The 14,372-nt window shown below is 44.0% G+C and overlaps 1 protein-coding gene across 5 annotated transcripts in view; it reads left to right on the top strand.

Moving 5' to 3' along the window:
- Grip163 (gamma-tubulin complex component 6) overlaps positions 1 to 14,372 on the top strand; it is a 478,650-nt gene that overhangs the window by 227,786 nt on the left and 236,492 nt on the right. For all 5 annotated transcript variants that reach the window (XM_055068412.2, XM_072284402.1, XM_050174613.3 and 2 more), the window contains exon 11: positions 10,767 to 10,911. In XM_055068412.2, coding sequence (XP_054924387.1) covers positions 10,767 to 10,911 — 145 coding nt within the window. The remainder of the gene's footprint in view (positions 1 to 10,766; positions 10,912 to 14,372) is intronic.

Here is a 14,372-nt window from a genome sequence, read left to right as displayed (position 1 = left end):
CCGCGTGTCTGCGTCAGAATGCAAGATCATCGCTCAACAGGTCGATGACATGCTAGCCAAGACGCCCTTGGCTAGCATGTCAAGATTCCTCTAGCCCTTAGGCTGCGCCAGTCATTCTCGTGAAAAAGAAAGTTGGGTCCTGGAGGTTTTTTGTCAACTACCAGCGTCTCAATTCTGTGACGAAAAAGGATGCGTATCCACTTCCCCAGATCGATGACATTATCGACTGCCTTCTTTCCACATCCTACTTTTCATCTGTGGACCTCCGATTTTGTCATTGGCAGATACCCATGCATTCAGCTGACAAAGAGAAAACCGCTTTTGTGACCCCAGACGGCTTGTTTGAATTCAACGTCGTGCCGTTTGGTTTGTGCAATGTGCCTGCAACATTTGAAAGGTTTATGGACACGGTACTGTGCGTCCTGAAATGGGAGGTTTGTTTGTGTTATCTAGACGACGACGTCATTTTCGGCCGCACTTTCGCAGAGCACAACCATCGACTGGACGTTGTTCTGACTTTCCTTGAACAAGCTGCCCTTATACTCAACTCCAAGAAATGTCACTTTGGCCAACAAGAGGTGCTTGGCCAGCAAGAGGCGCAACTTGGACATCTAGTGGACAAGTAGGGGGTGCGACCAGACCCACAGAAGGTTGCTGCAGTTGGCGGCTTTAAACAACCGCAGTCACAACGCGAGCTGAGGAGCTTCTTGGGTCTTTGTTCGTACTTCCGACGTTTTGTGCCCAACTTTTCCAATACTGCCTACCCTCTGACTTTATTGCTACGCAAGGATAACCCTTTCACCTGAACAGCAGATTGCGATTCCTCGTTTCATCAAGTGAAGTTCCTGCTCTCTTCCGGACCCATACTTCGCCATTTTGACCCCTCTGCCACAACAGAATTGCACACTGATGCGAGTGGAATCGGCCTCGGCACCGTCCTCGTCCAGCGTTTTGGTGACACGAAGCATGCCATTGCCTATGCCAGCTGTCCCTTGAGCAAGGCCGAACAGAATTACACCGTCACTGAGCAGGAGTGTCTCGCTGTCGTCTTTGCAGTCCAGAAGTTCTGCCCATATCTCTACGGGCGCTGCTTCACAATCGTTACTGATCACCATTCACTATGTTGGTTGGTTGGTCTCCGTGACCCGTCTGGCTGGCAGCCTTGCTCGATGGGCACTACGTTTGCAGGAATTTGACTTTGCAGTCCGTTACAAGAGTGACCGACATCATGCAGACACGGACTGTCTTTTGAGGCTCCCTTTACCAACAGATGCATGTGACGCCGACAATTTTGATGAGCTTCTGGCACCTTGGTTTTCCAGTGCGTGGTTTTCCAGTGTCTGTCATTTCATCTGTCTGTGAAACATTGCTTGAAAAATTAATACGGGGAAGGAAGCGCCCAACTAAAGATCGCGACAAAAGACCTGTACATGTATCCCCTACCTCCATAAAGTTTCATATTGCTACGGAGCAGCCGCCACAGTGAGGCTGCACTGAGGAGGAAGAAGACGACGTGGGCCTGCTTGATATAGCGTCGCCATTTTGCCTTCCGTTAGCTTCCTTGTAAATAAATTGTATATAGTATTGGGCTCCAGCTACACGTAACAATATAATTTGAAAAAGGTGGCAAACCGACACAATGTCAGTCTAGTTTTTTTCAGCAACTTGCAAATTGTCAGCAGTGTGTAAATTTAAAAACAAGAAGCACCAGGAACACATGCACGTCATGCTAATCACCAGACCAATTACACTGAATGCACTCCAGATGTTGTGTATCAGATATCCTTAGATTACGGATGCATTTATATCGGACAAACCGGCCACTGCTTCAATGACAGACCTAGACAGCACAACAATGATGTTTCAAAAGGATACGGCAGTCACTTGTCCGAGCACTGCAAGAAATGCACCTGACACCCATGTTTGGTGACACAACCTCCTTGAGGAAAGAGAACACAAAAACAGAAAAAGAAATAGTTGAGGCATATTTTATAAGGAAAGCAGGCGACAAGTGCATCAGCTGTCTGTCTGGTTTTGCAAGAAAAAGAAGTGACATTTCTTTCGAGATATCTAGGCCCTTGAACTGATTGACCATACAATCGTGCGTATGATCTGATTCATTTCAATCTTTTGTGTGTATGATGATGAGTGCATGATGTACATGATGCGGAGAGCATAAATAGATGACCATTTGTAATAAATGCCAGTTGGAAGTAGCGCCAATCCTGTCGTATGTGTTCCTTCGTCTTCATCTTTAGCACTTTTTCATGAAAACTGTCGTGACGTACAGTTTTCACTTGGCGCGCTCGGGCTCCTGTGGTCACCCTCTCGTCATGTGGGACTGTCAGAGAAGCTTTTTTATTCCAGTGAGGGGAAACACAGCAGGTATACTTACAGCGTTTGGCACTGAGTGGCGCCCTGATGTAACGATTCGAAACCGAAACAGGAAGCCAACACAGGATATCACATCACCTCTCCCTTGAGAGAAAAATGCGCCACTCGCTCTCCTCGTAACAAAAGCAAGAGTCATGAGTTACAGAAGAACACAGAAGTGTAAGCATTACACAATGAAGATTTTCCATTCTGAGTTTTGAACATGTTATCATTTATCATTATACAATGAATAGGATTTTCTACTAGTATCAGTTACGGACATGCATCATCTACACATTCTATTTGGCGTTGGCCAAATAGAAAAATAACTGCAGTGGAAATGCTGCTCACTACATGTCATGTTATTTAGCTTGAAATGAGTTGACTAGAGATCACATGTGAGCACTTTAAGACAAGTGCTGGTGATAACATCTTTATACAGTAGAAAATTCAGGTACATGTGCCTATCACAGACTTTCTTCTTTCTTTTTTCTGAGCAGACATCTTTGGTACAAGAGATGTGAGGTATCCTTTCTGTGAGGATACCACGGACTTGCCAAGTTTTTTTTTTTGATGATATTCCTACCACTAGGATCCACAGTTTAAGCTGCAAGTGACACACAGTATAGCAGTAAATGAAGAGTAACTTGGAGACATGCGTATTGCACCTTTATGCTGCCAGAAATCCCCCCTTTTGAAGGATACAACTTGTGTGCTATTTACCTAACAAACATGAAAGGAGAGACATTTTCGGCATAAGAGCCGAATTCGCATGAGAGGGTTGAAACCTTTGTAGGCAATAAACCATAGCAGAAAGCTACTTGGAAACATAATTTTTAAACCGTACCAAAGGTTGTCTATGACGTGTAAACCTACGGAGGACTGGTTCTAGTTGTAGAGTAGGATCAGAGGAATTGTTACTCGCACAGGAACTGGAATGTGTGTCGGTGTCCTGAGTGCTTTCGGGAGCTAGCTGTCTTGGGAAGGAGTGTCGTATGGAAGTTCAGGAGACCTTTCTGCCATGGGTGAAGCTAGTGTGGGGGTGAAACAGGTGGTTGTAATGAAGTGGATGCAGCATGAAAACGGGTACCAGTAGGAACTGTAAAAAAAGGTGGAAAACTATCACAAAGGATGTGTCGGCATTGAAATTACCCCTTTCATTTGTCGTTTCATCCTGATGTGCCGTGTACTTCACCAGTTTAGAAGCATTCCAACGCTTGCCATTTTCAAGCTGGAAAGTACTTTGACCTACTTTCTGATAAATCTTGAACAGACCAGAGTATTTAGGACCAGATTTCCTTGAGGTACGTATTTTAACAAGATCGCCTGGCTGAAACTGAGGAAATTTGGTTGCACGACGACGATCTACATACTTTCTGGTATTTTCCTGTTTTTGACGTGCTCTACACTGCACTTTCCGATGCAACTTCGGAGAAGCAAATTCTTGATGAATTGGAGGCATGTTTGCAACGTCAAGTTGACTCCTCGGTTGGCGACTACGGAGCAGCATAGCTGGAGACACACCAGTAGTCATATGTGGAGTAAGCTTGTAAATTGCCTAGTATTCTAAGACTGCAAATCTGAAGTCTCTTTGTTCCAGAGTAACAATCTGTATGAACTCTTTGAGGACCTGGTTAAATCTTTCTACCTGACCATTGGCCTGTGGGCAGTAAAGAGAAGACAAGAAATGCTTACTGCTTCTCTCTTTCAGGAAGTTCTGAAATTCTGCAGCAACAAACTATGGTCCATTGTTGCACACTATAGCATCAGGAAATCCTTTTCTACTGAATATGGAAATAAGACTGCGCATGATGGCTTCGAATGTGACTGAAGGCATAAAAGCAACTTCAGGCCACTTGGAATCACCGCGTGCTGCGCCAAGTGACACCTGTGACCTATGAAATTGCTTCGGTCAGTTCTACCTCGCCCTCTACCCTAGCCTCCAGTGATGTTGTGCACGTCAATAGGCTCACGGCCTACTAGTACACTGCTTCCAAGCCCCGCCCCTAAGTTGCTCCTGGACAGCGCTTTTGCTGCGGGGGGCAGTGCTATGTAGCAGTATTCCTGATGTCCAATGATGAAGAGGCCAGAGGTGCAAAGACGACGACGACGATTAGCTGCTAGCGCAGGCTGTTGTTCTTTTGGCCCAGTGCAGCACATTTATCTGTAGATATACTTGTATATAGCGTCACATCTGCGTCTTTCTATGCAACAATATTGTGCAAGATGTCGCATAAATGACGACCATGAACAAACTGGCCGCCATTAAAGTGGTCACCTATCCCCCACTTTTGTTGGTGAGGTGATTTCATGGGTTTAGGAATGCCGTTTGGCCGCTACTAAGATTTTGGTTGACTCGGCACCAAACAGTGGCTTGCACCACAGGATAGTGAAGAAACAGCGCTGGTTAGGCCTAGCTGCACTGCATGGCCATGACGAAAATGCGTTGCCAGCTGGTAATTGCGGCAAGGTGGTCGCCATTATGTTCGGACCAGTAAACCGCCTCAGCGATTGGGCGTGATATCGCGGACTAGAGTGGCACCCGGAAGGCGCTATTGGCCCTGAGGGCGATGTGCCGGCAACTATACCGCTAACACTTTTTGTTCGTTGTACACGCAGAACAGGGAAACCTCACGTGTAGGCAGAAAACTACCAGCTGAATTCGGGCATCAGAGCCTAAACTAACAGCATTGCACGGTGAAAGGTCCTGCGCGCACATCTGCACTTCGCGACTACATGCGACGCACATCGAGCGAAAGCAAAACACCTCCACTGTCACGACCGTCAGGGTATATTAAATAGATGGTATATTAGTGAAGCATATAGCACTGGGCATTAGTAAATATTTTGTAGCGCTGGCATTGGAAAAAGCATCAAAATCATTTTAATGCAAAAGCTTCTTTTTTTTTTTTGCGCTGACCAATTATTCAACCCTATTTTTACAAAAAAATCTACAAATATATGGTTGCGGCTGTCTTTACCATGAAGTTCGACACTCAGTACACTAATTTTCACTTTCAGAGGTGTAAGTCTCAACACAAGGATGAACCCACCATGTGATGTAGGTGAATATGTAGCACGCTAGACACCAAGTGTCTAATTTGGTGATGAATATTTTCGAACGGAAGTGTTCTTGAATATTCAAACAAAATGATATTGTCTTGGAATCGATCACTCAAGTTTTCAATTAAAACAGATGTGCTTCAAATCGCGAAACAGAAATGAAAAAAGAAAAGAAAAAAAGACATTTTCGTTTGTCAGCTCTACTTGTTCGCAAAAATTGTGTCTACCAAAGCACACAAGTGACCTATGCAAGCAAATATTCACTTAGCTAGCATTAAATTTATCAGAATTACTGATATTTCAACTTTAGACGAGATTCCGTATTTACTCGCATAATGAACGCACTCGCGTAATCATTGCACCCCTGAATTTTGTCGTCAAATTTTTTTTCTTTTTCCCCGTGTAATGATTGCACCCTGAACTTGCTGAAGCGATATGTCGTGTGCCAAGTCTAGCTAATAATGATCGCACTTACCATGTGTCGAATGCTACTTGAACAACTCTTCAAGACAAACCAAGCGATCTGCACGTACCAGACATTCTTAACCAGATGCCCCATTTCATACCTTTCATCACTTTCCACACTTCCATGACAAAAACAAAAAGCTACAACCAAACTCACCTTTATTATGTGTAGGCTTTATAATGGTTGTGGTCAACACCAACAAAAAAGGCGCCTTTCGATTCTTCTCGTCTGCACTCGCGGGCATGCAACAAATCGCGAGCGGCAATGATAGCAGCCACGTCTACACTGATACATTAGAAGTGTACCACATTCATACTCTGACACTTGTAACACAGCTAAGATATTCGCCCACCTTTAGCAGAAACCTGCCGTATTAGGATAGTAGGGAAGAAAAATGCCGCAGTTTCAGCAGCATGCCCACCATGTGTTCCTATGTCACCGGCAGCTAAGCGCATGCATCTGTTTGTGTCCCCTCAAAGTGTACATGGCTATGTTATTGCCGCAAACTTGCCGATATTAACAATATTATTCATTACTGATACAGAAGAAACTGTTTCAATGCACATAATATACTCACGAGAAGCAAAAAAATCGCGTTTGGTGTGTTCGGCTTGCTCCGCCGGCCGCCATTTTTGTTTTGCTGTTCCGCACTACATACAGCGGCAGCCGCCTATTTGTTGACCTGTTGTCATCTCGCAGTGAACGCGGGATCTCGCAGCCATAGAGTTTCTCACCATAACACCTAGAGGGAAATCTGGCACTACCATCTATGGGAGGTTCTTAAGGGGCACCATGCCGTCATGAGAATGACGGTATATGTGTCTGCGAGGCTCGTGTTGGCTGGTGTTGTAAGAGGCTTCATCTAAAACGTGGATATGGCTACGCAAATAATGCGCTCCTAAAGTAAAATCTTCATAAAATGTTTCCATTCCCGCATATTACATCTTTACTCACCTACAATGCATGACCAACCGAAGAAGAGCAAGAACAGGCGGCAAACTGTTTCAAGGCAAGCGCGAACCTTGTCGTCTGTCCTTTAACTTTAGCAGTTGCTGGTACTTCTTACGTATCATATAATTGTACGTGTAATAATAAAGCTTAAAACAGCTTTTTACGTGCAGTTTTAGTAGAAAATGAATCGTTGTGACAGACGGAACGGTGCTTGCCTGGCTCTCCGAGAACGATGCCAATCCGAAGTCACAATATACTGGCGTTCCCATGCATACCACAGTGCAGCAGCGCCAGATTTCCCTCTAGGTAATATGGGGAGAAACTCTATGCTCGCAGCAAGCACGAGATGAAAACAAAAATTTTGTTTCTGTTTACGGGAAATTTAACCCGCGTAATGATCGCACCCCTGAATTCGCGTAAATTTTTTTTTGACAAAAAAGTGCGATCATTATGCGAGTAAATACGGTAAGATGGGGAGTTTGCAATTGCCTTTATGCTACTTGTTCAGTTCCATTTCATGCTTAGAAAGAACTCATTGAATTTACCGTTGACAATGACGCGGGTGGTCGAAAGGTCTGCGCCGTCCATGCTTTCACTCTGCGCCACCCACGCTTTCATGTTTCGGTACTTTCCTGATCGCGTAGTCCTGCTCTGGTTTTGCTGGCTCGTGAAACTCAAACGAACTGCAAGTAGCACAGAATTCAACTTCCATGTGAGGTCGCGGGATGGCCAAACGGTCTACGGCACTTGACCAAAAAAAGCTGCAGCGGCAAATCCGCCGCTCCGTCTTGGCTCAGTGCCGCCGTCTGTCCGGTGCTGTTTTACTCACCGATGGCAGCAAAGGGTGGCGATGGCGAATGCAACGTCACCACTCCCCCAGTTGGGTGGCGGGAGATTTGAATTTCAAAAAAGGTATTCGGACCCTTCAGATACAATTTTCTCGTAAGCTTAGTATTTTCAAGGCACGAAACAAGTGTTGTGATGTTTCTGGAATGGTATTTAAACAGTCCACGTCGACTTAGTATTTTCCTTTAGTGTCCCTTTAGGCGTCCCCGACACACCCATAGTTAGAACAACTGATCTAGCTCAATCACTGGAGTAATTATAGAATACCATGTACATCATTTTTAATAATTATAGCCACACAGCTTATGTGTCATTCAGTATGAAAATATCTCTGCTACTTCCTTTGCTCTCTCTAATCGTTGCACATACCTGGCACTGCTTTGCAAGATCTATTTCCACAATTCTTACCTGCGTGCCAGCATTATAGTTGTGCTCATCGATATTTGTAACCAGGTTGGGATTTTATTATCTCATACAGGAGCCTGGTAGCAGTGTTTCATTCCATGACAACAATGAAACCACCTTCCCAACATATTGGCCTATATTTTCTGCCCGTGCTTGGCATGTCCTTACTGCCATGGGTTTTGAGCTGATTGGGGACGCTGGACTCTTTCGCATCCACTGATGTCATTTTCCCTGCATGGTTCTTGCGTCTTCTGTAATCTGATTTCCCCCGTAGCTGTGCGCTGCCAGTAGCCAGTGTAGTTGGGCAGTAGTATGAAAGATACCACTAGTGTTCTGATGCTAGTCCTTCCTGATAGCATGGATACCCACTTGCAAAGGGAATGGGCCTTCTTCTTCTTGGCTTCAGGTCAGCGATGTGCATTGAAGTCTCACGCCAGGGTGTCTACAAACCGGGAAAACCGAGAAAACCGGGAATTCTACGGAATTTTGAGTAGTCGGGAAAAATTCGGAGAAAACTCGGGGGCATTTGTGCCTCTATCAGGGAAAATTAGCTGTAATTTTATTGAAAGGGTCGAAAGTCGCGGTAAAGCTGGCTCGAGTAACAGACAAGAATCGTAATAAATAGTCTTTGACGTCCTGTCATCCGCTGGAGGAGTTGCCAGTGTACAGTCGATGTCCGACTTTCCAGATTCCCGATAATTTGGACGGCTTCGTGGCACCACCACGTACTACCCCACAGAGTCAAAGTATCAGAACCTCTGAAATTTCGAACGCAAGAACTCTTCGCCGTGCGATTTTCCGGACGTATTGCTGTGACCGCAGGTCCAAAACGGCATTAACCAAAGGCACCACAGCTGCCGTTTCGATTACCTCGCCGCCTCAAACCGGCGCTCTCTCACGCAGATCTGATGGCAGCCGTAGCCACCACTGCGGTAACGCTAGGCCTGGCTGCTTCAACATTCACTATGAAGCTTCTTGCCATTGGGTGCCGTGTTTTTTATTGAAAGAATTCGCTGCTGTCAGCAATGGCACGGACTCCGCCTTTGCAGTCCTCACGATTGGCTTACAAGCTTGGAAAGCACGGTGCATTGCATACTGCCGGTTCTCAAAAGTCAGCTTCGCCTCTGTACAGAAATGTTACTTGGTGAAGCATACGCAAAAGTATTGCATGAAGCATAACAAGTGTGGGAAGGGGCTGTTGCCACGGGACACAGTATGTATTCCTTAATTATACACGCATGCACCCGGTATTTCCTGTCACAGTACGAGCACTGATATGCCTAATATGTGTACCGACAGGCCTTCAGAGCATTTTCGAATGTGCCTGTGGCGGCTTGAGCCCTTAAGGGCAGTAAATGACATGCGTTTATATTGTGGCGCAAAATACATTTCTTGAAAAGGGACAGAAGAAAGGAAGACAGTGAAGCACCAACACTGTCTTCTGTCCCTTTTCAAGAAATGTATTTTGTGCCACAAAGTATACCTAGGAAATCTAAGCACCAACTTGCCCAAGAAGAAGTTCTTTTGGACATGCATTTATTTTTTTTCCAACTGGCCGATTTTCCCGACGTTTTCGCGGCCCCTAAGAAGTTAGAAAACTCGGATGTGGACTGTGCAACTGACCACGAAGATGGTTCAAATGGTCCGTGGGGTGAACGTGTGGCGGAAGGAGGACAAGAACAGAACGGACCTAGGCACTGAGGAATGAACGGTAAAGGAAGCGTGCTGCCGCCGTTTTGAAGGAGCTTGAGCTCAGAAAACAAAGTGAATGCAAGTGTCCCTCATCCAAACCAAAAATAAACTCTTTAAAGCAGTGAAACACAACACTGAGGCGTCGTGCGCAGGCTGAGAGTATGTCAGGACAGTTGAGGTTGATTTACGAGCTGTTGAGAGAGAATCTCAATTGTGACAAAGTTTGGGCCTCATACCACTGAGCTTGCTATGAGTTGATAGAAATAGCTCAGATTCGAAAATATTTGTTTTTGTATGCATCTCCCTTTTTATTCACATTTGAGAATGTCCGATTCGATTTGCAATTTTTTTCGAAGACATTTTATTTGCTATGCATTTTACTAACCCCTTCCTTCTATTCTCTTTTTGAATGACATAAACACTACCCCTTAGTATTCAAATTGGATTAAGTTGTTTTGTTTAAAATTTTTTTTTCATATGCTTACTAGAGACAGCATCAGGCGATATGGTTTCAGCTCACTTGACATAAAACATAGTTCTGCATCACTCAGGGAATTTTGCAAAGGCACTCAGGGAAAACCTGGAAAACTCAGGTAATTTGGAAATGTCAACTTGGTAGACACCCTGCACGCTCTCGTTGGCATGCTTTGTGGGACTGTTTTATGAAAGGTTTCGGAGTGGGGCAATGGAATGGATGAACACTATCGTTCAAATGTGCCACCGTTTGTGTGACTGTGCACATGAATGATTAGGCATTACTGTCCGGCTTGAGGTGAGCTTATTCGCTCAGTGTCCTGTCGTTGTGAGTCAAACTTCGTCGATTTGTCAGCACCGATCAGCATGTTCTATTAGTTGTAATTCGGGTTGCTGGCATAAGTGTATAAAAGGCATAATAAATGTCCTTTTGTTTGTTTGCACTACTGTTCCTTTGTCCCAAGAGCATGTTTGAAACCCCACATTACGGTTCCAGCCCTGACGTGGCAGGCATTTGTTGGAGCACTGAGGCGCTTCCTGCACTGCTTTCATGGCTGCCTGGTGCCCATGGCAGGACGTGCCGACACGCTTACCATCCTTCAGCTACGTCACATTGTGAGCCGACTTTGCGACCACGTGAGGTGAGTCATGCATGATTGACAGAAAGCTGCCACTGTCAAAATGATGTCCTTCCACATATGCAAACTGTAATGTGTTGCATTAGTAAAGCTCTTGCAACTCAACTGCTGGCTTGCTGGCGCTTTGCACAACAGTGACATTTTATGGCACATTTTGTTCAATAGTTCACCTCCTGAGAACAAGTTAGAAGCATGTAGCGACCAAACAGAGTTTCCTCTACGCAAGGTACCATGTTGCTGTCTTAAGGGGACATGCTACTTGGAAAAAATTTGAACAATTTATTATTTGTACCAAAGATTTGGAAATACTGTCATTCATAGAATTCTTTATGTAGGTTTCAAATATGTCATTAGTTTTTGTGTAACTGCTATAATTTTTTAGTTATGTCCTACACAAGTGCAAAATCTCATAACTGCAAAAGGCGAAAGCAGCTTGTGGTCCTGATGGTATACCGTCTCATGTAATAATAACTTGTTCTGAAGCAGTAGTCTACTTCCTAGTTGTCTTATTTAATAAATCATTGCGTAGCAGTTCATTGCCTACCCAGTAGAAGGTAGCTAATGTGGTTCCAAGTCATGAAAGCTGTCCTAAAAATTCAGTACAGAACAATAGGCTTATATCTCTGATGTGCACAAGCTGTTAAACAATTGAGCATATTATTTACTCTGCCATAATGAAATATCTACATAATAATAACTTCTTTTCGAATTCCCAACATGGGTTTACACCATGATTGTCATGTACGACGCAAATTGTAGAATTCGGCCATTATCTGTTTTATTCTTATGATTCAGTATTTCAAATTAACTGCATATTGGATTTTAAGAAAGCTTTTGATACCGTTCCTCATGATTTACTTATACATAAATTATCCTGCCTCTCGATACACCCTACTATAATCAATTGGATTAGTAGTTCCTTAACTGGGCGCTCTCAACAAGTTCTGGTCAATGGAGTTCCATCAACTCAAGTCACCGTAACCTCAGGTGTACTGCAAGGTTCAGTTCTGGGGCTGTTTTTATTTTTAATTTACACAAATGATATTGCGAAGCACCTTTATTCTTTATTCAAACATATCCCCGCTTTGCCCGAAAGCGTTACAGCAGGGGGGTTACAAGCATGAAAAGAATACATCTTGATCCACACTGCACACCTGTTCACATGACAGCTCATTCCACTGAGCGATAGTTTTTACAAAGAAAGAATTAGCATACAGGCCCGTCCTAGCCCGGTATTCTCTAATTTTGCACTGGTGGTCAGTGCGTGCCGATATATAGTTTGGTGGTTTCATTTCCCTATCAATTCCAGTTTTGTTGTGATAGATTTCATACAGAAGCTTTAGCCGCAGCTTCTTTCGGCAAGGCGACAGGGATTCCCAGCTGTGCAACTGTACTTCCTCCCGTACCTACCCGAGACGAACCTGGCTGCTCTGTTTTGTATTTTTTCTAGTTTATTTATAAGAAATATCTGTGACGGGTCCCAAAGGGTACAAGCATATTCCAAAATAGGTCGTATACAAGTTAGGTACACCGTGCTTCTAAGGTTAGAATTTGCGCATTTTAAATTTCTTTGAATGTAATTCAAAGCAACTGCCGCTTTGCCAACTACATAGTCCACGTGTGTCCGCCAAGAGCAGTCGCCCGACAGCATCACGCCCAAATATTTAGTCGTGGATTTATTACTTAATGTATTATTCATTAGACAGTAGCTGGCATCGATTACTTTTTTCTTCTTAGTAAACCGCACATGGACGCACTTACAGGTATTCAAATTCATTTCCCACTTAGAGCACCATTCGCAAATACGATCTATGTTGGCCTGCAGTTTGAGAACATCATGTTCATTGTCGATTTTTCTATACACAATACAGTCATCCACAAAGAGCCGCATGTTAGAGTCAATACCTAAGTTGATGTCATTAATATATATATATAAGAAAAAGAAGAGGCCCCAGAACAGATCCTTGCGGGACCCCTGATGTGACCTCAAGATAATCTGAATTAGTACCATTCAGGACAACACGTTGACGGCGACTTGACAAATAGTTCTTTATCCAGCTAAAAACACTAGAATCTATATTTAACATTAGATGTTTATGAAGTAGTAAAGAATGGCAAACAGTATCAAATGCTTTGCGGAAGTCCAGAAATATGCAGTCTATTTGTCCACCCAATTCAACTACAGACACTAGGTCATCATAAAATTCAATCATTTGTGTCGCACATGAATACCCCTTGCGAAATCCTTGTTGTCTATTTGTAAGCAACGTGTTGTCTGTTAGATGTTCCATGATAGCCTTATATATTATGTGTTCCATGATCTTGCACGAAATCGAAGTAAGTGAGATAGGTCTATAATTATTAACTTCTTTTTTAGAGCCCGCTTTGTGAATACGGACTACATTTGCAATTTTCCAGTCCTGTGGCATCTGACCTGTAGTAAATCACTTGTGAAATATTAAATAAAGGTAAAGCGAGATGGCGTGAGAACACTGTGTTAAAATTCTCGGAGAGATACCGTCAGGACCGATAGCCTTACTTTCATCAAGGTTTTTTAGCAGAGATTCAATGCCGCTAACGCTGAGTTTGATTGGTTTCATAAGAGGAACGTTGCTATTGGATGATATTGGGCTATATGCAGATTGAGAAAGAAAGACTGATTGGAAATATCTGTTTAGGCATGTCGCTTTTTCTGCATCGTCAGAAAGAATGCGTTCATTGTAAATAATTTCATTTATTCCAACAGGATCAGACCCACATCCTTTCAAATATTGCCAGAATGGTTTAGGATTTGTTTTCATTTTGTCATTTAATCGTTTAAGATACTGTTCTTTTGCTTTTTTCGACAGGCCTTTGTATTCGCGTGTTAATTCTTGTAGCCTTTTAAAACACGCGTCTGTTTTTGTTCTTTTATATTGTTAGTAAAACAACGATATTTATTAAAGGCGAACTTGTGCCCACAAGTAAAAGTCACTGCAGTCGTGAAGAAGTCCGCGGCAGTCGCGTTCGCAAACTCGACTCCAACCGTCTTCCTCTTCTCCTCGCGTGACACCTCGTGCGCGTGGCGCATGCGAGCCGGGTCCAACTGGCTGCCCGTGCCACGAAGATCGCTGCCTGTTGTTGCTGAACAACACCACTGTACGGCGTGCACAGTGCCCAATGCAAAGGGCGCGCAACTTGAATGTCACCAAGTTTGTCGTGGCATTATCCCCCTCCTTACCGCATCGGCCCGATGCGCGAGAGGAAGTAGGGGTTCCTGTGGGCTCTCACTTTATTTTGTTGTTGTTGTTCATGACCTCTCCTGGTAGGGTTTCATGCGGACAACATGCACAACTTCCGTGGAGTTGCGCCGTCTTGGGTTCTCGTGTCCAGCGGATTTCACTTCGTAAATGACATCGCTTATTCGACGAAGTATTTCGTAAGGGCCGAAGTATCGGCACAGAAGCTTTTCAGACAGTCCACGG

This window comes from Dermacentor andersoni, chromosome 9 (genome assembly GCF_023375885.2).
Source record: "Dermacentor andersoni chromosome 9, qqDerAnde1_hic_scaffold, whole genome shotgun sequence".
Taxonomy (NCBI): domain Eukaryota; kingdom Metazoa; phylum Arthropoda; class Arachnida; order Ixodida; family Ixodidae; genus Dermacentor; species Dermacentor andersoni.
This window is presented reverse-complemented; position numbering and strand designations above follow the sequence as displayed.